This window comes from Leiobunum rupestre, chromosome 5 (assembly GCF_980474605.1).
Source record: "Leiobunum rupestre chromosome 5, qqLeiRupe1.1.hap1, whole genome shotgun sequence".
Classification (NCBI taxonomy): Eukaryota; Metazoa; Arthropoda; class Arachnida; order Opiliones; family Sclerosomatidae; genus Leiobunum; species Leiobunum rupestre.
Genome location: NC_143388.1, coordinates 54,238,532 through 54,262,948, shown reverse-complemented (window position 1 = coordinate 54,262,948; position 24,417 = coordinate 54,238,532). Strand labels below are relative to the sequence as shown.

Here is a 24,417-nt window from a genome sequence, read left to right as displayed (position 1 = left end):
CTGACAGTTTAAACTGCCTCTAATGATTGACGGCACATATTAACCCACTTGAGTATTTGGAAAAAACCCTTTGCTACTCGAAGGATAGTTTTGGAAATACCACGTTGACGATATCAAAATCGAGCTCTCACTTGAAAATGTTTACGGAAAACAATCCTCTTGGAAAATTGAGTTACGTAGAAGATTGCTAAAAAAGGCTAAGTGTTAAGTGCTCCCTCCGTTCCCCCGTTCCTCCCGCCGTTCACCCGCGCCCCCCTTGATCACCAGAATTTCTAATCACCAGAATTTCTAATCACCAGAATTTCTAATCACCAGAATTTCTAATCACCAGATTCTCCCGTTCACGGGTTGCTTTCCCCCCCAACCCCCATTCACTGGATACTTTATCTCTCGTTCACCAGCTCCTTTCCCCCCATTGCTTTCACCCCTTCTAATCACCAGTTGCTTTCCCCCAACCCCCATTCACTGGATACTTTATCTCTCGTTCACCAGCTCCTTTCCCCCATTGCTTTCACCCCTTCTAATCACCAGCTGCTTTCCCCCATCCCCATTCTCCAAAATTAGTTTTGCTCGCGCAGATATCTGGAGAATAGATTTTTACCCGTTTGCTTATCGCTTCAGAACTCCTTAATTTCTAATCTCTAGGCAATAATAACAAGTTATTTTCAATTTAATTAATTTTTTATTTTATTTTAGAACTTTGTTTACATGTTAGTAGGTACTATCAGATATTCCATTAGATGGTTATCTTGTGCATTACACAATGAAAACAAATTAAAGTAGCTAAGTTTACAGGTTAATTGATTATCTACGAGTAAATTAGTAAAATCTTGTAGTACTTCCGAGGGTGATTTAAAACAGCCAAAATAAGATTTTACTTGATGGTACGAATTAAATTGATCTGGGTACAAAAATAAACCCTCGAAAGGTTTTCCATATAATAATTCGTGAATTTTTTTAAGGTTTTTAACAATAGCTAAGTACATGCATTCGATAACATTTTTATGTTCGTTTAAAAGATTTATTTGAAACCGAATAAAATCAATTTTTTTTTGGAACTCACCGATTTCGCGAGCTCCCAGATCCAGAACATGACCGTAGGCAGAGTTCAATTTGATGTTGTTGGTAGTGGCGACGACGGATACGTTGTTGTCGTGATAGTCGATGATGTTGTGGGTTAGAGACGATGCTCCGGTTTGTGTAGCGGCGAAAAGCTCTCCCCAAAGAGAGAGTAGATTGGTGAAAGCTTCGGAGGTCAGGAACAGAATATTTTCGTTCGATTTTTTGAAGAAGAGAACTTGTAATTTTGATCCGTCGAAACCAAAAGAAATGTAGACTGATCCTCCTAACGTGATTTTTATGTTGATACGTCTTTCTTGGCCCCTGCGTTTGGATACGGTATGCGTCTCGGCTATAGAAAATGAAAATGTTAAGCCTTTGTCTATTGAAATAGTAATAGTATTAATAAAATAATGCTTACCAATAGATCGTTTTTCCATGTTTACGGTAGATGAGGAGAGCAAAGCGGATGCACTTCTTTTCAGTTCAGCGTCTCAGAGAGAAATGACGCATGGGAGGTTAATCAGTTCCTATCTTGTTGAGATTAATTCATCACGTGATCTAAACTTCAAATAACCCTCAAATTCTAGCGGCTCTCTCTCTCTCTCTCTCTCTGAGATAACAGTTCTAGACACTCGAAATTAAACCGTCCCATGCTCGAAACTGCCTCTAATTATTCCCATTGACGTCACATATTAATCCACTTGGAAGAAGAAAAAAACCCATTGTAGTTTCCTCTCGAGAGCTTGTGATGCAATCATATCCTAGAAAACAATACAATTAATAGAAATTAACATAAAATTAGTATACTTTTAATACCATTTTGTGAACTACAGTGAAAAAAGTTACAATTTTACGGTAGAAACGTTTTCAAAATACCACAAAATGAACTCAAATAAGAAAATTGTAATTAAAATAATCACTACGGCTATAATTTTAGAAGGTTGTTTCAGGACGGTGATTATGGCAGATGTTTGTACTTCACTGTCCATATCGGAAATGAAGTTAAATGGAATATTTTGCGTAAATAAGTATAAATTTTAGCATAACCCTAATATATTCTCGAGAACTGAACAAGTTCTTTGGGAATAAGAGATAAGCTTACTATCTTCCCCTAGGCCCTATATAAGGGGGGTGCCTGAACCGGGGGGGAACGTCACTCTATTGTTGTTCTTTGTGCGTCTAGTACCAGGATTTTTGAAGCGCGCTCTCTCTCTCTCTACGTAAGTTTATTTTGATTTTTTTATCGTAATTTTTTGAATAAGGTTTAAGTAAATCGGCATTAAAATGAAAGGTGTACAATACCCAGAAATTAATTTAGTTGATACCCCCGGAAATGATTATAATCGACTCCCCTGAATTGATTGATATAACTGATAACGAGCTCCCGGAAGTACCCATAGTAACTTTACCCAATTCTCCAGAAATGGAGATAATAGATTTAACTGATACCCAAGACCCTACCCTTTCCTTAACTACAGTAACTGATTCGCAATTGGAACGTTTAAAAGAAATGACAATGGTACGAGATTATCTTAGAGAATATCAACTAACCCATCAAATCTGTTCGCCCCCTATCGATAATTTACCTTTACCCCTTTTAAGACCTAGTTCTATTCCACCTGACGAAGTACGTACGTTTTTCGCCCTCGTATACGCCTATGGATGCTCCCTCACCCTTTCTAGAATCAGATGACACATGTCACTCTTTATCTTTGGAAGATAATTTTATCATGTCGTCCCTCAGTACGGACAGCATTCAGCGCTTAGCTGAGAACGTACAATTTTCATTTGTACGCTAGTACTCGAAGGGAGATAACCATGCAATTTATTCATCCGTTTAATTGCGTAACGGCAGGCCCGAGTCAGAGTGGCAAAAGCTATTTAATTGAATCTATAATTAATCACGAAGAAGAAATGTTTGTTCCGGGTTTCAAAGAAATACATTGGTATTACGGAGAATGGCAAGCTCTATACGATAAAATGAAGCACAGGGTAGTTTTTAAAGAAGGATTGCCTGTTTTATCTGATTATGACGGAAAACATCCTATATTATTAGTTATCGACGACCAGATGAGCGAGAGTAAAGGTCAAATTGGTGATTTATTCGTGAAAGGGACCCATCACCGTTCTCTAAGCGTTATTTTTATTACACAGAACTTATTCCATCAATCAAAAGATAGCAGATCCATTTCCCTGAATTCGCATTACATAATTTTATTGAAAAGCCCCCGAGACCGTCAGCAAGTGGCTTATCTCGCTAGACAAATGTTCCCTGATAAGTGGCGTTTTGTAGTTGACGCTTACGAAGACGCGACTTCGAGACCTCACGGTTACCTAGTATTCAATTTAACTCAAACTTGTCCCGAAGATCAAAGAGTCTTGACTAATATTTTACCGGGAGAAACGTGCTACGCTTATCTCCCTAAATAAATAAATAGAACTAACATTTCGTAATTTCTATCAGTTATGAATCATGTCTCGTAGAGTACGTATCGAGAGAGACGCTCTCCGATATCTCGGTCGTTGCAAACCCGTTCAAAGAAAAGCCATTTTAGCTAAAGCCGACAAATCCCTCATAGACGCTATCAGTGAATGTATTCATAACACTTTAATTGGTAACGTAAAACTATCAAATACCCAAAAAACCAGGTTATCTCGTCATAAAAATACCCTTCGAAAACTAGCTAGTAAGCGGGTAGCTTGGAAAAGTAAAAAGAAATTGTTAGTTCAGTCTGGGGGCGGATTTTTCTCGTTTCTTCTACCCGTCGTTTCAACCCTTCTTGGTTCTATATTCGGTAGTAAACAATGAAACACGCCAGAAAAATGATTCTCGTCCCTAGCGGCGTTTTAAAGCCAGACCCGTTCCCGCACCCCCTCGCTCTGACAGTCTCTGAATTAGACGTTAAGATGGACCAAATATTAAATATGAAAGATTTAGACGACGCCTCGAAATGGATTTTATACGAACAAGCTTTAATGAGACACGGAAATCTACGTAAGCAAGCCTCGGCTCCTAAAGAAATCGAAATTGCCCCCGCATTCGACTCGCTAAGTAGGGACTGGATAGACGATTTGCCTTTGATATATTACCAAAAAGCGCAAAGCATGGTGGATCAGTTGGAAACTGTACCCGAAAGAATACGGTGGGATGAAAACGGGGAGTTCGTAATAAACGGTCGACCTATTAAAGGTTCCAATATTAGCGAAATTACCAAAGCGTATTTAAATCCTAAAACCCACCCAAAACCTATCGGATATTTCGCGTTTATTTCCAATTTAACCCAATTTAACTCTTCACCGGCTATCCAAGGCTTTCCCTCCCCGCTAGCTCCGAGAACCCGACAACGACGTTCTCCCGTTAAGCGCGAGTATCCGGTTCCTCAAAGTGAGCGTGCGCGCAGGACAGATAAGCCCCGTCCCACACGTAGCCTTGACCGAGATCACTCCTCGTCCGACTCTTCTCTTCACTCTTATAAACAAACAAGGAGTCGCGCGCAAAAGTCTAAAGTATGGGCGAAGCTATTTTAGAAAAAATATATTTTAACCCGAAGCATCCGGCTTCTTTCGGAGGCGCTGAAAGGTTATTCCAGTCCGTAAAGTCTCACGGCTTAAGTAGGGAAACTGTAGAAAAATGGTTAAGAGGAATCGACGCTTTTACGATGCATAGGCCGAAATATAAAAAGTTTCAACGAAATAAAATAGTAATTAGTAATATAAGGGAACAATACCAGGCGGATATTAACGATATGCGCTCGTTAGAGGCAGATAATGACGGATACAAATACATTTTAACAATTATAGACTGTTTTAGTAGAAAAGCGTGGGGGTTACCTCTTAAAACTAAATCGGGGAAAGAGGTTTTGAAAAATATAAAAATTGTTTTTAAAGACGGAATTCCAGATAAATTTCAATCGGACAAGGGCACGGAATTTAGGAATAAAGAAGTACAAGGATATTTCAAAAAGAATAAAGTTAAATTTTTTAGTACCGAAAATGACGAAATAAAAGCCTCTATCGTAGAAAGGTTTAATAGAACGTTAAAAACAAAAATGTATAGATATTTTACCCATCACTCCACAAATAGATATTTGGAAGTCTTACAGGACTTGGTCGAAGCGTACAATTCCTCTTATCATAGCTCAATTAAAATGGCCCCTAATGACGTTTCGGAAAATAACGTATTACGTGTGTACAATAATATCTACTCTAAATATTATGCCGAGAAACTGAAAATGAAACCGCAATTCCAAGTAGGGGATTTGGTTAGAATAAATACAACTAAAATGATATTTCAAAAGGGTTTCGAAGCTAATTATACCGAAGAAATATTTAAAGTCGTAGCTATAGTTAAAAGACATCCTCCCGTTTATAAAATAAAAGACCTATCAGAAATCGATATAAAAGGGACGTTCTATTCGAGAGAGCTTCAAAAGGTCAGTACGCCTCGTTCGTTCAAGTTAAACAAGATTTTACGTCAGAGAACTAAAAACGGAGTAAAACAATTGTACGTTAGTTGGCTAGGATATCCTCCATCGTTTAATAGTTGGGTTAATCAAGATGACGTCTGGGATTTACATAACTCTTCCTAGTAATACTAGAGATAAGAATAAGAATAATTCAGAAAATACTCTAGCCTCGTATTCTACAACGTTGGCCAAACCCATTAGTTTACGTGGAGATTGGGAAATTGCCCTGGTAGAAATTATTTATCCTTTATCTTTTTATAACGTAAGCGAACCAATGGGGTGTGGAATAGAAATTAAGGAATTACTATCGAAACCTCCAGCCCACATAGTAGATTACAAATATACGTACGACTTCCGAGAGATACCTCAGGGCTACTACAAAAATCCTCATGAACTTTTGGCCGTACTTAATGAAAGTATTAAAAGTTTGAACCTTGATTTAAAGGAAAGCGCTAATTCAGAGTTCGATAATGATTCATTAGGAAAATTTGAATATAGTTTAGAAAGTGGACACGTACAATACACTTCCTATAGTAAGCATTATTACCAACTCGAGTTAACGCCAAAGTTGAGGAAAATTTTAGGATTTAGAGATATTGTTACTGATATTTCACCTAAGGTAGCATTCAGATCAGATTCCCCTATGCAATTAAACTTATTCATCCCCGATCTTATGTTCGTGTATTCCGATTTGGTAGGAAATGAAATGGTTGGGGATACATTAGCCCCCCTTTTGCGAACAATTGTTGTAGACCAAAACGCCCCCAATGGATCAACCGTTTCAAAAACTTTCGATTCTCCGCATTACCTTAAACTGAGTAGAAATTATTTTGACTCTATCGACATTAATATAAGAACTAGTTTAGGTGAATTCGTGCCATTTCAGTTTGGTTCAGTCACGTGTAAAGTACATTTACGACGAGCTCAGTAAAAAAAAGAATGGCTTATCAGTACGTTGATAGAAATTGTCCCTACATGCAATATTATTTAAATCAGGCGGGGGGCGGAGTAGATTTACCTTATTTCTCTGGGTTTGCGGGACAAAAAGGACACGGAATTGGTAGCTTTTTTTCAGGGCTAGCTAGGTTTGTATTCCCATTCCTAAAACAGTCTGCCAAATACGTGGGAAAAAGGGCCCTTTCTACAGGAAAGAAAGTACTCGGAGACGTCTTGCAAGGTCAGGACTTAAAAACGTCAGCCAATAAACGAATGACAGAAACTGTGGACGAAATGGCAGCGCAAGAAGGTTCGGGTCGTCGCAAGAGAAGAAAAACTACCAAGAAAGCATTGAAGAAGAAGAAAAAGAGTTCAGTTAAACGCCGCAAGTTCACGCGTACGGTTCGCGATATTTTTGCTCTCTAAAAATGGAGGTACTTAAAAGCGAATTAAATATTTTCAACGAACTACCAACTCAACTCAGCGTTGAAAAAGGTCAAACGGTATGGTGTAAGCCAATTTCATCTATCGACAGCAGTTCTATCATCGAATTCGTGGTACCGGGTACGGGAGACTCTTACACAGATTTGGCAATGACAATGATATATTGTAAAGTAAAAATCGTCAAAACCAACGGTGACAACTTGGATGCCGGGTCTAACGTTTCGCTCGTGAACAATTCTCTGCATTCGCTATTCAAACAATGCGAAGTGAAACTCAATGATACGACGGTTTCACCATCGGCCTCAAATTACCCCTATAGGGCCTATATCGAAACCTTGCTCAACTTTGGGTACGATGCAAAAAACACTCACCTTGCGACATCTGGATGGTACGATGACACGGCTGGAAGTATGGATCTGATAACAAACGCCGGATTCATAAAACGTCAGGTTCTAGCTGCTGAATCAAAAGAAATTGAACTTTACGGGAACATTTTTTGTGACATTTTTAATTTCAACAAATATTTAATTAATGGCGTACAACTTAAGGTTTCACTCACTAGAAATAGCGATAATTTTACCCTTTTTAGCGACACTGTCGACGCGTATAAAGTCGAATTTATAGACGCTGCTCTAATTGTACGTAAAGTTAAAATTATGCCTAAAATTTTATTAGCCCATCAGCAAGGATTATTACGTAGCAATGCCAAATATCCCTTTACTCGTACTGAAATTAAAGTTAAAACATTAGCTAGTTCTATTCAGAACGATAGTTTTGACAATATATTCTTAGGTCCGATGCCCAACAGAGTCATTATTGGTTTAGCCACCAACAAAGCGTATAAGGGCTCCGTTAAGTCTAATCCTTATAATTTTGAAAATTTCGACCTAAATTATCTGGCTCTATACGTTGATAACGAACAAATCCCTTCGAAAGCGTTGACCCCTAATTTTAATAGTAAACAATTTACGCTAGCCTATCATTCGCTATTCTCGGGATCTGGGATACTCTACCAAGACGAGGGAAATCACATCGCGTTGGCTCACTTTCCTCTAGGCTTTGCCCTATATGCTTTTGATTTAACCCCCGACAATTCGGCCAGTGACGTCACGTTTTGGAACCCCGTAAAGAGAGGGCAACTACGTTTAGATTTAGGATTTGGTACCCCTTTAAAAGATTCTACGGTCGTTATCGTGTACGCTGAATTTCAATCTTGTTTACAGATAGATAAAAATAGGAACATTATTCGAGACTATTAAAATGACTACGACAAACGTGGACTTATCTCAGGCACTGTATAAAACACCGAACTTTTTAGGCGTTTATTCTTCAGATAATTTAAAACCCATGGTGAAATATCCGCAATCGCTTATCATTAATTTTGATAAAAGGGGAGAAACAGGTTCTCATTGGATTTGCGTCTACGTCGATGGCCGAAAACGGGGATTCTATTTTGATTCAATGGGGCTTCCCCCATTTTTACCCACAATCAGAAAATATTTAAATTCAATGTGTAAGACGTGGACATTTAGCAAAAGACGATTGCAAGGACTAACTAGTAACGTTTGCGGCGAATATTGCGTAATGTATATTTTGCATAGAACTAAAGGGCAGAGTACAAAAACGTACTACCAAAAGTTTTCCAAAAATTGGGAAAAAAACGACAGCAAGATATTTTTATCTTTCGCAAATCATGCTAGAAAAATCATCACATCGAATTTAGCGAATCCATTAGCTAGAGAGAGAGGTATGGTGACTGACTGGAAAAAATCCGGTTCCAGAGGATAAAACAATATATTCCCACGCTATCTGGTATCTTTTAGAGATATGACCCGACCTCTCTCGAAAACATGCGAGTGCTTCTATGAGCGCCAAACCATTTACTTTCGAATAAAATAAACCATCCAAAAACAAAAAAATTAAAATAGAATCAGAAAGTATTGGTAAACTAGTTAGGACAACGTGGGTGGTTTACGCAATCTAGCATGAAAACAAAACATTGGTAGAAATATATTATTGCATTATTCCTGTACGTTCTATTTAAAGTACTTTCTAAAAGTCATTGAAATCTGTTACCGTCTTGAACCATTGAAATATGTTTTCTACCCGTCATTAACAAAATATCTTTAGTACACGCAAAATAAGATTGGTGAAAAAAACATTGCCTTAGATAATTTAACATGGATTTAGTTAGCTTTGGGTCTTGTAATGATAAAAAAGATTGAAATTTGACTCTGCCATTTTATTTAATAATATAAACTCATGTACGCGAAAAAAAACAATTGTAAACAATTTTTCCTATGTAACTTTTTTCACTCTTAATAAATACTTTAAAAAACGTAACAAAAAAAGACTCTTTATTGAAAATCGCTTACCCTTTTTTTCCAGAATTTCGTTAAGTCAACCAGTCCGATGCAAGAACGTACTACAATGCGGACTCTTATCTGTAAATTTGTTAGACTTTGCACGAACCTAAACCATCTTCTCGTGACGTACGCTAAGAGGAAGATGGTGGAAATTCCCAGTCTCACGAAATTAATTATCTACGAACACTATTTAACCAATGGAAAAATTTACCGACTTTACCCACTTATTTACACACTGAATAGATTCCACACTCAATCGCTAACTTAGATTTCATCACGGAAAAGAAGGAGATATGATATAGGGGCTAGGAATTGATGGGGATGGAAAATGGTATAAAAAGGGAGTAAATCAATTAGAACAAATTATTCCAACCTTTTTCTTTGCTTGGAGCAAAACTAAATCGAAATCAAAAATGAGGTAAATATTATTTTAAGATTTAAATAACTTTTAGAACAAAAATTTTAGATTTTAATTTTCTTCATGTAGAATTGAAGAAATTAAGGGGATAGTAATTCAAAGTGCGAGCGATGAATCTATTAAATTTGAGATTAGAATAAGGTAATAAATTAAATTTCACGAATTATTTATACTGTACTAAAGTTAAAATTTTATGTATTGTTCTGTTAGCCATGAGGTTGGAGAGCCCAGGATGCTTCTTCAGGTCTGGGAACATCAATTATATTGGGACGATGAGGGCGATATACATTCCAGCAGGATACTACTCATCGTCCCATTTATTTTATAATAAAAAAATTAACATTTATCACGATTCTTTTATTTTCCTATCCAACAATAATCATTTCAGTATATATCAAACATTACAATAACAAGGATTATATGCAATTGCAATTGCAATTGCTAAAATAGTGTATTCTACCGAGTTAATAGTCTCTAAGATTTCCTCCTGTGGGTTCCCCCGAAACAGGATTAATTTTTATCAAAGTTGTATCAGAAGTAAATTAGTGCGAAGTAAGCGCAATGTATTTTCAGCTATTCTAATTTGCCTAATTTAACACGTGACGAATTTTTTATCGCTAACCGATGAGCAGTAACCTCTATTTTTGGTTACATTTTACATTCTCCCGTGACGTCAATTGGTTTCAGCCAATGAGAAATCAGGATTTACTTGAAGTTTCGAGTGTTATTTGATCTCTAGATATACGACTCAACGTTCTTTTAGTTCCTGGACCTCATCGAGAAGAGACACGTAGATTTTCGCGCTCCGTTCCCCGCCTTCTCGACTCTATTTACAGGCAAAGGCTTCAGGATTTCCGTAAAAGTAAGTGACTTTATTATTTTACTGTAGAGGGAAATTAGGCCTTGTTTAAATTGAAGTAAATAGACTTAGATTCTAGTCAAATAGTCATAGAGTCTAACCAAAATAAATAGAAAAACATTTATTGAAATTTAGGCTTAACCAATTAGGCTTAAGAATGTTGACAATAGCTTATAGAAACTATCAGTTTACAGTATGGACATCGAAGCGTATCGACTTGAAACTTTTCGTCACTGGAGAAATCCGCACGTTACTAAGGAACAACTAGCGAAGGCTGGATTCTACTATATTCAGCGGGGCGATGAAGTACGATGTTACAAGTGCCACGGCGTATTAGAAGGATGGGAATCAGGAGACGTACCAGAATGGGAACATGCTAGATTCTTTCCACACTGTCCGTCGAGGGATAATTCACCATCGGAAAAAAAGTACCTTTCGCAAGAATGGGAGATCCCGGCACCACCAAAGGCAACGGCACTGGAGGATGACGATTTCATATCTATTCCGGTCAGACGTGGTGAGGTAGAACTTTTAATAAAATTATTTATACAAACCGTACTTGCAGAAGGTAGTTCGTTTCAGCCCATTAAATGAAATTGTACATATTCCTTACGAAGATCGAGTTAATTTTTTTTATATTGATAAAATGCGATTTAAACGCGTTATTTATATTGTCGGTCTAATATTAGAACCTGTTTTACGCAATCATGTAATTAAAAGTAAAATAAAATTGGAAATGTATATTTCTTGTTTTTATTGCCTAGAGATTAGAAATTAAGGGGTTCAGAAGTGATAAGCAAACGAATAAAAATCTAATCTCCAGATATCTGCACGAGGAAAACAAATTTTGGAGAATGGGGATGGGGGGGTGATGAAAGCAATGGGGGAGAGAGCTCGATTTTGATATCGTCAACGTGGTATTTCCAAAACTATCCTTCGAGTAGCAAAGGGTTTTTTTCAAATACTCAAGTGGGTTAATATGTGCCGTCAATCATTAGAGGCAGTTTAAACTGTCAGAGAGAGACAGCCAATAGAATTTGAGGGTTATTTGAAGTTTAGATCACGTGATGAATTATTCTCAACAAGATAGGAATAAATTAATCTTCCGTGCGTCATTTCTCTACGGCACATTGACGCGTAAAGACCTGCTGACGGATCGCTCAGTCTTTTCTACAGCTCGACAAAAGGATTTCTACCCGTAAAGTAAGTAACTATTTTTTCTTTGTAATAGACTATATTTTTAGACATATTTAAAACAATTTGCATATTGAAAAAAAAAGCGTTTATATTGAGAATTTTAGCGTAGAAATTTAACCATATTGATAAAATTAGGTTTAGTAGACTTAGGGGTAAATGTAGGCTTAGAGAATGTATCATTTGAAACTATAGAACGTATTTGGTCTAGATCAGCTATGGATATTGAAGTGTATCGACTTGAAACGTTTCGTCACTGGAAAAATCCGCACGTCACTAAGGAGCAACTAGCGAAGGCTGGATTCTACTATATTCAGCGGGGCGATGAAGTACGATGTTACAAATGCCATGGAATCTTAGAACACTGGGAATCAGGAGACGTACCAGAACTTGAACACGCCAGATGCTTTCCAAACTGTCCGTCGAGGGATAATTCACCATCGGAAAAAAGTACCTTTCGCTAGAATGGGACATTCCCCCGACGCCAAAAGTAACTACGGTCTCTGACAAATGCATCTCACCTGTACCTGAAGAAGAAGAAGACGTTTGTGACTGTATGTCAGACGATACTGCTGCTAAACACTACAAATACGTGAGTTAGAACTTTTAATTAAATTAAGTTGCAGGAGATCGTTTCACCCCATTTAAATGCCTGTAAACTTAACTACTTTAATTTGTTTTCATTGTGTAATGTACAAGATAATCATCTAATGGAATATCTGATAGTACCTACTAACATGTAAATCAAAGTTCTAAAATAAAATAAAAAATTAATTAAATTGAAAATAACTTGTTATTATTGCCTAGAGATTAGAAATTAAGGAGTTCTGAAGCGATAAGCAAACGGGTAAAAATCTATTCTCCAGATATCTGCGCGAGCAAAACTAATTTTGGAGAATGGGGATGGGGGAAAGCAACCCGTGAACGAGAGAGAGAGAGAATCTGGTGATTAGGAATTCTGGTGATTAAGGGATGAACGGGAGAATCTGGTGATTAGAAGGGGTGAAAGCAATGGGGGAAAGGAGCTGGTGAACGAGAGATAAAGTATCCAGTGAATGGGGGTTGGGGGGAAAGCAACCCGTGAACGGGAGAATCTGGTGATTAGAAATTCTGGTGATTGAGATGGGGGAGAGGCGCGGGTGGGGGAGGAACGGGAGAGGCGCGGGTGAACGGCGGGAGCCAAGCTCTTTGTGTCCTTCTGGTGATTGAGAATGAAATTCTCAATCACCAGCGGGACACCCTTCTCTCTCACTTACAATAGCTCCTGAATATTTATTAATATGTTTAAATCTGTAACACAAAGAATATTTTTTTTGCATTTACCTAAATTAGTTTGAAGTCGTTTTCATTTTCATTTAAAAACCACAAACACGAATTTATTTTAAAAGATATCTTTAAAATCGAGTGGTAATTAAATTTAGTAACAGGAAGTTTACTCACTTCCATTGCATTATAAGTACAGATCAGGTTTTCCAATGTATTTAAAAAAGAGCAAATAATTGTAAAAAGTCGACTCTGATCTGTTGAGTAAAATTATCTAATGTTTTTTTTTTAGCACTAACTTCACAACGTGATCTGCCGCGTCGTCTCCTCTTTGACTCTTCCAACTCCGAGGAGAGACCACGGAACCACGTTATCACGAAGGGGAATTGCGACTTTGTGAAATAACATTAAGTTTGAAATGTCAGAAAAACTTAACTTAAACCGTAAGCTTAAAATATAATGTTGAGTATTAATATATTAAAAATTTTGATGTTTTTCAGATTTTCCAATTACCTTAAATGTGGTATATTTCGAAAAACGTAGCAAAATATATAGACAAACGGGTCGACGTATTAAACACAATGTTTGAGAAATTTGACGTCTTTTGAAATCATCTAAATAGATGTTGGCATAGGAAATTTCAATAAATGGAGGCTTTTGTAACCCGGCCACCTGAATTAAAGGCTTTAAAAGTCGCTCGATGACTTAGGCCTAGGGTGGTGCCTTGGGTATTAGCCGAGCTGATTATTATTTTGATAAGTGGGTTTATTTTGTAAAGAAAAAATATTTGAAATGCTCACTCTGATTTCTACAGCTTCCGAGATTTGACTAGAGTTCATTGTTCGCTTTAGAACACGCCTGGAATAAGCTCGCTTACTAGTTAAAAGAAAAACCAAATACGAGAAAGAATATATAATAACAGGAGATAAAACTCCCACGGGCTACAATCATACTTAACTTCCAATGTTTTTAAATAAACAAAAAATCGATAACATTAACTTCTAATATATTTTTCAATTATGTCTTAAAAATATTTAAATTTGTATTTCATTCCCATTTTACGATTACGGGTTAAAAAAGGATTCATTGAGCCGCATATGTGCAAGCTTCGTTTTAATTAATATGTGGCGTTACTTCTAGAATATTATTCAATTAAATAAGATTTTCAAATAAAAGTCAATTTTACTCGAATAGTTTGGGCTGAATTTGCAAGGGCAGATTATTGTTTTGGGGCCCCTACAAACAACGGCTTATCGCCTAAGCCTCTTAATTGAAAAGTAAATCATTTAATGAAATTGCCCTTCAAGTATTCATTGAAATCAACTTTTTTGTAACACCAATCTACTCACAATGTCTTCTTTTACAATATTAGCTGACTATGGCAGACAGATAAAGAATAAAACAAGTTGTTCTTAAATTCTGATACCGTTTTGGCTTTTAAAATAGAATAAGGAGATAGTCGTAACATCGAAATTTTAATCTGACATACATGTATCCTTCCTAAATTGTTGCGTTTGCAGGATGTTAAATTGCTCTCCCATTCGAAAAACTGGTGAGCCTTGATTTATTCTCGCAGTTCCGAATGGGCTTTATTTGGTTCTCAGTAGGACGACATGAAAACTCCCGTGGACAGGAAATCAATGATACTTAATAGAGGTCCGTGCTAAATAAATATTGTTTGCAGAAAAATAATGATGCTTCATTCGTTTGTTCCTTTTGTTTCATGGAAAATAAACATTAGAATACTTCAGGGAATATCTTTAATTAGAAAAAGTACATTAGTTAAATCCGAGACTAATATGATACGACAGTAGGGAGGTTACGCTGGGTAAAATAAATTGAGTTTTACAGGTTTTTCTTGTTTGTGGTGTTAAGTTTTTTTTTATATAATACAAAACCAAACACGCTATCAGTTATTAATGATAATTTTGTAACTTTTTCTAGAGTTCTTAAAGTATTGCAAATTAATTATGACTTTTTCAAAATGTTATTTGAATATAATTAAGTGATTTATTTTAAATGTTTGTGATATTTTTAACATAATAATAATCAGCACCACCTTAGGCCCAAGTCATCTAGCGACTTTTTTAGCCTTTTAAAGAAGGTGGCCGGGTTCCCAGCAAAAACAAATACATTCTATGGACATCACCCTATTCATTATATCTCTAAGACGACCAATTATCTATAGTTTACAGTCAAGCGACATATCCTGGATATCCAGATGTCATATATTTGTACAACTCCATATCATTTGTAAAACATCCGAAATGGGATGTTTGGAAATTGTGTTGACATCGTATAGATATTCATTTTACATCCAAAACTAGACGGTTATGGAACGCCAAAAGTCAAAAATTTTGACTAGTGCTTTTCCTTCACCATTCATTGGCTTTTAATTTACCGAATCGAAGTTGCAACGTTTCCACCAATAAAACAGTGACAATTTAAGCTCATTATTAATTCAACCATTAGAAATTGACAGCTTCATTTGGGCCTAGCTGGGGAGGAGTCACGGTTTTACTTGACACAATTTATACATGTCAAAATCAATTTTAGACATGTCAAAACTTCATTTCGACTAGTGCTTTTCGTTTTGACTGGACAATTTCTTCACGCATCGTGATTGGACTAGAAGTGTTTAACGGTAACTGGACAGAAATATTATTAACATAAGTATTGAAAAACGCCATTCTATTGGTTTATCAAAATTTATACAAAGCCTTTATTGGCCTATACGTGTCACGTGAAATAATTTAGTTACCTCCTTAAAAAATTTCATGCCTTTATCCCCTCCTCCGACAAATTGAACATGTCAAAACTTTCTGACTAGTTAAAAACTGTAGTCGAGTACGCCAAAAGTGTCTCAATTCCCGTATAGAAATCTAACGCGAGCCGAAAGTGTCACAATACAACAGTTTTCGACTAGTCGAAACTTTTATACACGTCCAAAATACGAGTCACGTCAAGAATTCGGCACTAGTTCGGAAATGTGTCGCTTAAAAACGTTTTTGACTAGTCTCGAAATGTCGCGACTAACTCTGCGACGCCTTTCAACCAATCACGATATTGGAAATTCAAATTACCCAATCGCGAGTGATGTAAGTTTTTCGCTAGTGATGTAAATTTCTGTCGCTTAACTCGCCAAAAGTGTCTCAATACAACAGTTTTCGACTAGTCGAAACTTTTATACACGTCCAAAATACGAGTCACGTCAAGAATTCGGCACTAGTTCGGAAATGTGTCGCTTAAAAACGTTTTTGACTAGTCTCGAAATGTCGCGACTAAATCTGCGATTCGCTTCAACCAATCACGATGGTGGAAATTCAAACTACCCAATCGCGAGTGATGTAAGTTTTTCGCTGGTGATGTAAATTTCTGTCGCTTAGCTCGCCAAAAGTGTCTCAATACAACGGAACGAGACATGTCAAAAACGTTTTCACTAGGTTCGATCTCAACGATTAAATCTGCGATGGATGTATTGTTTCTTTATTATTTCCGTTTATTCTTCGATAAATCATCGACTACGTCTTCCGCTGCTACGTCAGTATATCGTTTTTAGTAGCAGACGATTCCTATAATTTATAGAACGAATAACATAAATAATAGTGACTGCATGGACTAATTAATGTATACACAGGGACGGTCCGCATAGGAAATTTAGGGGCTAGCGATTGCTAAATGTGCCCTCGAGCAGCGATTGTGCGAACTAACGACAAACTGAGTCAAGGGGGATGGAAACGGGAGGAAAGGTTTTAGGGTTTGGTAAATGAATTCATTTATATCAACAATGAAATTAATTGATATTAATTTTTCGGCCCATACATTCGAGACCTTATTCTCAATTTCTCCAGACAATAAGAAAATTAAAAAAGTGGATTTAAGTGATTCCGATATGGTAAATCAAAGATTTTTTTGGACAAGGCTTAGAAAAAGATGAACAGGAAAGGTATAAAGAAATCTTTCGTGTGTTCTTTATGACAATACTTCGAATCACTTTTACACGAAGGGTAAACACACAGCTTTTTCCTCATAATTAATTTGTAAAACTACTTAAATAAATTAAAGCTCTTAAATCATACACCTTATTCAAATGAACGAAAAAAACAGTTTGTTTTTCAAATCATAAGCAGACACCAACATTGGTAGACTCCAAGCAGATAGAGGGCAGCATCGTTTTTCCGTTTGATGACGTTTTGACTCGGCTAACTTTGCTTAAGGGGGAAGGAAAAGAGGGAACAGCATTAACAAGACTTAGTCGCCGATTTTATGAGAGAGTGGCGTTGTGCGGACCGTCCCTGTGTATACATTAATTAGTCCATGGTGACAGGATTGGCAACTTCACAGACAAAAAGGATTTAAGACGTATGCTTCGAATGATATTGCAAAATAAACTTGGCAGTACGAGAAGGCTGCGTCGGAATTGATTTTCATTAATTTTTTTATTAGACGGTTTCGAAACTGAAAATAGAAAGGGTGCGTCAAATATCAATGCGTTGTTATTAATAACTAACGATATTTTAGCAAAGGATCCTTTCAACGTGTGAGATTTTCGAACGCTAGCTTTATAAACAGCATGTTTAAATTATTTTAACTGTGTTTTTAAGACTGGCAAAATAAATGCTGCTTTCCAATTTCTGTTAGATATTTTGAAGACCGGAGGTGGTTTGTGTAAAACCAAATGAGTAGAAATCTTCTAGCGATGTTTTGTACTCAGGCATAATTGTAAGCAAAGAGTATAGAAAGTGCGTGAACTAGAGAACACAGTTGTCATCGGCCAATGAATTGGTCGCCACAGAGGATGGCACTCCGAAGAGCTCAGGAGACGGGTCTGTACTTTGGTAATACTATTCCGTAAGTCGTAATCTTTGAATATCGAGATAGTCAAACCAATTTTACCTTACAAGGAGTTCCGAGGAGAAAAGTGTTTTCGGTACGGAAGTATTAGATTACTAGGTAAAGGTATACGCGCTGCCGATGAATAACACGCCGCGAAAAGTCAGAATTGCTAGCAGACGAATTTTATTCAATTGTTTACGTTTTGTCAATGGTTTTAAATTACGTTGAACACTTCTGAAAACTCTGCCCGCGCAAGTGGCATGCAGTGTTGGACATACGGATATTTTTTTAGTAGTCACGGAATAGTGGGGTAAAATGGGGGTAGCCAACATTTTAGTTTACCCGTCAGAATTAAAATAAAAGTTTATTATCAGTTGAGTTACGTGATGTAATTTTTTTAAATAAAATGTGATTGACGGATGATGGATTTATGATACGCCATATTTCCCATTAGTTATGAATATTACGGTAAATTTTTCACTAGTCAAATTGACTAGTGAGCCCCCAGATTTCGATTAATGTTAGTAACCAGAGCATTTAATTTAGTGCCTTATGTCCAACCCTGGTGCATGATGGTAACGAAATTAGTCTTCCCGTGCAAAAATTTAAAAAACTGGCGGGAAATTTGAATTACCAAAGTTAAACTGCTTTAAAATTAATAATAATTGTTTGAGATGAAACTATAAAGGAAATAAAAAAAATCAGGTAAAAACTCTAAAACGGGGGAAAAATAATTTTCATTATCGAACAGTTTTAAATGTAAAACCATGGTGGTAAAACTATCCTTGGTAAAACGTTTACAAGAGGCATGTTGTTTTAAAAAGTTCAAAATTCCAGTTCGGGTTAAGACTGGTTTTAAACAACACTATTTTGCTCAGAATGATTGAAACTGAATAAGGAGCAAACAAATACGATCGAGCCATTTCCCTATTGCTCTTTAATAGACTGACAAGTTAATTTTGTTTTACAACTTTTTTTAAATATTATAGTTTAGAGAAATAGCTAAAATATAAGCCAATTTCACTCGGTAATCATAGTTTTTAAACACATTCAACTTCCCGAAATCAAAGTTTGGGATCGCAATCAATTTGACCCATAAATGGTTTTTCTTGTATATAAATTTAAATTCTTCATCAATGCTCCACACATTTTCGATTATGAACGCTAAGCTAAATGAATTGAGGCTTTATTTCACATTTAGGGAAATCTAAGATTTGTCGGGAATTAGATATACCTTATTTGTAGCAAGAAATTGTTACCTACATCTGATTAAATATAACATGTTTGTAGAAGAATTGTTAAGGATACCTTTTTGTTGAAGTAATTGATTCAACACCAGCAAAGTTATTAAATGCCAAGACGGTAATTAAACATTTATTTATAGATGACATAGTTAATTAGAAATGAACACTGTATAGTATACTCGGACTAAATTGAGCGAACTAATGTTAAAAACGCGATACATGTTTATATACTAAAAGATAAAAACATGAGGTTATGTACAATAGATAATACCAAAATTCGCCAATTGAATGTCAAAATTCGCGCATTAAATGTCGAATATCAAGAGTTTCACGGGGTGGGAACTGGGAAAAGTTATTATCTTTCTCTTTGCGCCTACTTCAACGCGCAATTTATTTAAAAAACACTTAAATTGCATTAAATACAATGTTAAGTAATATACTCGTTCTTTCGTAACTACTTGTTTAACTGAATTTGATCTACCACTGACATTTGTGAGTAGGTTTTAACTGAAAGAGAAGTTTCAAGGACTTTAATTTTGTGTCCAATTATAATATGCATTTTGGTTGGGCTAGGTCTGGTCTTAATTGTTGGCTTGGATATTTACTACATATGATAAAAATTAGTGTGAAAGCTCGTAAAATGTCCATGCCACGGAAAGGGAAAATTATCCGAATTTCAAAGAAATGTTTGTGGGTTGTGAATAGCTGTTAAAAATTTGCTTTGTATAAAATTCTAAAATGTATAAAGTTTAATTTCATGAAATAATCAGAAACAAATGTTTCGCAAAATTTAAATGTAGAATAAAATTGTATAAGTTAAAACAAAATTCCAAAATGTTTAAATTCACTTTAAAATTGAATTTTTAACGGATATAATCAAGTATCTGATTAGGTAGCGTTATCCAAGAGAATGATTGAATAATAAATAAACAAAACTATAATAATTCAAAACTTAAGTTCGGATGAAATATAGGAGAGTTTAGTAATTTCACTAATTAAAATAAATCAAAACCAATCCCCTTATATATTTTTTCAGTCGGCGATATAATGTATAAAATAGCTCTCACAGAGAACCTGTAAGCCCAATAGAAAATCAATAAACCCCAAACCCATTTTTTTACAAGGGCCCTTTTCACCTGAAAAAATAGCTCACCTGAAAATGACTTCAACAAGTTCCAATAAATGGTTTCTAGCCAAATACAAATGTCTTTAGAAGTTGAGCAATAATAATTTTAATAGATGATAAAGCAAATTCATAAGCTTCCAGGCCCAAAAAGGTTTTGAAGTTGAGAGTAAGGAAAGGGGCAAAATCCTTGTACTGAAATGAGCAGATTAAGAGGAGGTTTAAAAAAAACTAGAAGGAATTTTCATTCATTTTTTAGATAAAAAACTATACAAATTTATCAAAAAAATTAAAACAAACATTTGTAATGAACCGTTTTATTGTAGCACCATAAGTATAATGCACAATGTTTTATAAATTTTAGTCATATATGACAAGAAATGTTTTATTTTCTGGAGACTATTATTAACATGTTCCTTAACTTGCGAATTTAAAGCCATGAACTCTGAGTATTTGGACAATTTATATGCCACAGAACAACCTAAGAAAAATTGAGGAGTTAAAATTAGTTCATACAATTTTACATGGGAGTAGGAAAAAAACAGAGAACAAACCTTTGTAAGCTTTAATATAAAATCTAATGATGGGATATAATTTGATTTATTTCAACGTATAGTAAAATACTTAATCCACAGAGGTTTATTATAAATAACCTATTGTATTAAAAAAAATTGTGGTGTTGAATTACTCAATATTCCATTGTCATCAGGATTCAAACAAAATTTTCTGAATGAAATTTCCTGACCAATTATTAAAAAAATTCCCTTACCATTTGTCTATAATTTCCATGCAAATAAATAGAACTTGCTAGTTGTCTTAGTTTTTATTCAAGCAATAAGGTAGATAAGGCATGGACTAAATAATGTATACATTATTTAGTCCATGGTTAAAGATAGTACAGCCTAGTAATGTCCAGTCAGTCACTAACTGAGTACGCAGCCTCTACAGAGAGTTAAGTATACAGTCAGTGTCTCCTCAACCAATGTGAGTCTTTAGATTTCAGCATAGTACGACATTACTGGAATAGTCTCCATTGATGATTGGAACCGATTTAATTAAATATTGAGATATTAAAATATTTCAATAGGGGCATTTAAATAAACTACTAATGAGATATTAGAAGTTGTAATTGAGTTTTGAGATATAGAAGGAATTATTAAGTAATATTGACGTATTTGGTCAAATCTCGTTAATTTAAGATGACTAATTACGCAGTTAAAGAAAACCATTGAGGCTTAAGAATCGTACCGGGACCCCAACAGTCGGGTATTCATCTCCGAGGTCAGGTCACTGCATTAACGCGATAATCTTCCCTCTATTTCTTTTCTATCTCTATGGTCAAACCTAATGGACAACGTTATAGTTTAGTCTAGTCGTATTAAAGTTTTTCGCCTTGAAGGCCTATCGGCCGAAGTACCGCATATTTTTCCCCAATAAAGCTTAGTTTTATCCCCCACTTCTTGGTCTCTTTACTTGTTCGCGTTTTCACTCCTCACTCTCTAGACCATTGGTGATTCTCGTGTTTTTGCTCTAACGTTATAGTTTGCCTAATAAAAATTAATACAGACACATCATATGTAAAATTATAGGCCTTGGTCTACATAAATAATGCCGAGCGCTGTGCCGCTCTCTGTCGTTCACGACCAATATCAATATCACACGCCTGTTAATTAAAATAATTTAATTTCTCATGTAATCCAATAATATTTTAAAATTGGAATCAATAACAATAATTCAAACTTATCTTTCTATAAAATCTAAAATTAGCCACCTTGATCCTAGAAACTCTAGCAGATAATTCTGCGACGAGTCTCCTCTATTTTTGAAATGTAGAGTACAGTTGGGAACAAGACGGGACGAAAAACTTGTTGCAATGTTGGACGAAAGTAATGCATTGTTTACGTCTTGTCAATAGTTTTCAATTACGTTTTCTAAAATGGGAAAACTTTTCAAACTTTCGTTATTATTTTTCGAATATAATTTACTAAAATTAACACATATATCTTAATATGTATCACTGTGTATTAGGCTTACAACTAATAAAACGTTGTTAGTAATTGAACAGTTACGTTACACTTTATTCAACCTTAGAGCAAGCAGAACACTCTGCTCAGACGAATGTGTTTATTATCCGCTAGTTCTTTTCTCTTGTTCTTTTTGTACGGGAAGACTAATTTCGTTACCATCATGACACCAGCGTTAGACATAAGGCACTAAAATAAATGCTCTGGTTACTAACATTAATCGAAATCTGCTGGCTCACTAGTCAATTTGACTACTAAAAAAATATCCGTATGTCCAACACTGCATGCCACTTGCGCGGGCAGAGTTTTCAGAAGTGTTCAACGTAATTTAAAACCATTGACAAGACGTAAACAATTGAATAAAATTCGTCTGCTAGCAATTCTGACTTTTCGCGGCGTGTTATTCATCGGCAGCGCGTATACCTTTACCTAGTAATCTAATACTTCCGTACCGAAAACACTTTTCTCCTCGGAACTCCTTGTAAGGTAAAATTGGTTTGACTATCTCGATATTCAAAGATTACGACTTACGGAATAGTATTACCAAAGTACAGACCCGTCTCCTGAGCTCTTCGGAGTGCCATCCTCTGTGGCGACCAATTCATTGGCCGATGACAACTGTGTTCTCTAGTTCACGCACTTTCTATACTCTTTGCTTACAATTATGCCTGAGTACAAAACATCGCTAGAAGATTTCTACTCATTTGGTTTTACACAAACCACCTCCGGTCTTCAAAATATCTAACAGAAATTGGAAAGCAGCATTTATTTTGCCAGTCTTAAAAACACAGTTAAAATAATTTAAACATGCTGTTTATAAAGCTCGCGTTCTAAAATCTCACAAGTTGAAAGGATCCTTTGCTATATAAAATATCGTTAGTTATTAATAACAACGCATTGATATTTGACGCACCCTTTCTATTTTCAGTTTCGAAACCGTCTAATAAAAAAATTAATGAAACTCAATTCCGACGCAGCCTTCTCGTACTGCCAAGTTTATTTTGCAATATCATTCGAAGCATACGTCTTAAATCCTTTTTGTCTGTGAAGTTGCCAATCCTGTCACTATTATTTATGTGATTCTTTCTATAAATTAAAGGAATCGTTTGCTACCAAAAACGATATACTGACGTAGCAGCAGAAGACGTAGTCGCAGATTTATCGGAGAATAAACGGAAATAATTAAGAAACAATACATCCATCGCAGATTTAATCGATGAGATCGAGCCTAGTGAAAACGTTTTTGACGTGTCTCGTTCCGTTGTATCATGGAAGAAGAGTAGGGAATAGTTTTCTGAAACGATTTATACGCGTCGCCGTGATGCCAGCAGGAGAATGGGGGCTTACAAAAAAGGGGGTAAGCACGTACTCCATTTCGAGTACGTTCTCTATTTGGCGCCCTCTCTCCGCCATACCTGGAAACACGTTTTCAGGGAAATTTGAATGTTGTTTTATTGCGTCCTTTTTTTTAGAAACGACATGGACCACACTTATTGTACACCAAACAATTATAAAAGGCTAACGAAGACACAAAAGAAGAAGAAAAATACAGGTACGTTTATATAAACATTCAAATTTAATGTTTCAGTATGAATATATTTTCAGGAATTATTTTCAATAAAGAGTTTTTAAACAAAAACATGAAATCCATTCTATCAAACGCATCTGCCTTGCATCAAGTTACTTACATTGGGAGAAAAATTCCTTTCATAGTAAGTACAATATTAATTATACAATATAATACTATTAAATGCCTAATTTTACAAAGAATGTACTTGAAGAAATTAAGAAAAGGAAAATCGAAACTCTGACAGAAGAAGCTTTAAATTGCCTTTCTATTTTCGCTGATAACAAGACTGGTCATCTGGACAAAGCCAGATTTTATTTTAACCGTCACATGTTATTAACAAGCAAAGATTTTCAAAAAAAACTTAGTGTCGTTTCACGTTTTGGAATCATTCAAAAAGCTATCTAACCAAGACCAAGATCATATAGTTGCTATATTCTCAAATCGCCTATTTAATGAGATAAACCAGATATACATAGATATAGAAGGCGAAACTGCTCCACCCATCACACCAATCACAGAATTTATCAAACTAAGTGCCACTGACATACACAAAAAGGATTTAAAAACCTTACACCATATTGCTGGCTACACATTGGATAAACTAATTGGCCT

The 24,417-nt window shown here is 35.7% G+C and overlaps 2 protein-coding genes and 1 long non-coding RNA gene across 3 annotated transcripts in view; 1 reads left to right on the top strand and 2 right to left on the bottom strand.

The window, feature by feature from the left end:
• Positions 1-704: 704 nt before the first annotated feature.
• On the bottom strand, positions 705-1,567 carry LOC149945305 (uncharacterized). Its single transcript, XM_090176502.1, has 2 exons — positions 1,481-1,567; positions 705-1,411 (listed from the first exon to the last, which is right to left on the bottom strand). The coding sequence occupies exons 1-2, from the start codon at positions 1,497-1,499 to the stop codon at positions 705-707; spliced, it is 726 nt and encodes a 241-aa protein (XP_090032628.1). The 5' UTR covers positions 1,500-1,567.
• A 161-nt stretch (positions 1,568-1,728) lies between these two features.
• LOC149945303 (uncharacterized) overlaps positions 1,729-24,417 on the bottom strand; it is a 214,989-nt gene continuing 192,300 nt past the window's right edge. Inside the window, exon 3 of the mRNA XM_090176501.1 lies at positions 1,729-1,823. Coding sequence (XP_090032627.1) covers positions 1,729-1,823 — 95 coding nt within the window. The remainder of the gene's footprint in view (positions 1,824-24,417) is intronic.
• LOC149945304 (uncharacterized) lies at positions 9,635-9,987 on the top strand. Its single transcript, XR_016480776.1, has 3 exons — positions 9,635-9,692; positions 9,762-9,833; positions 9,903-9,987. It is a non-coding gene; the product is annotated as an uncharacterized LOC149945304 (long non-coding RNA).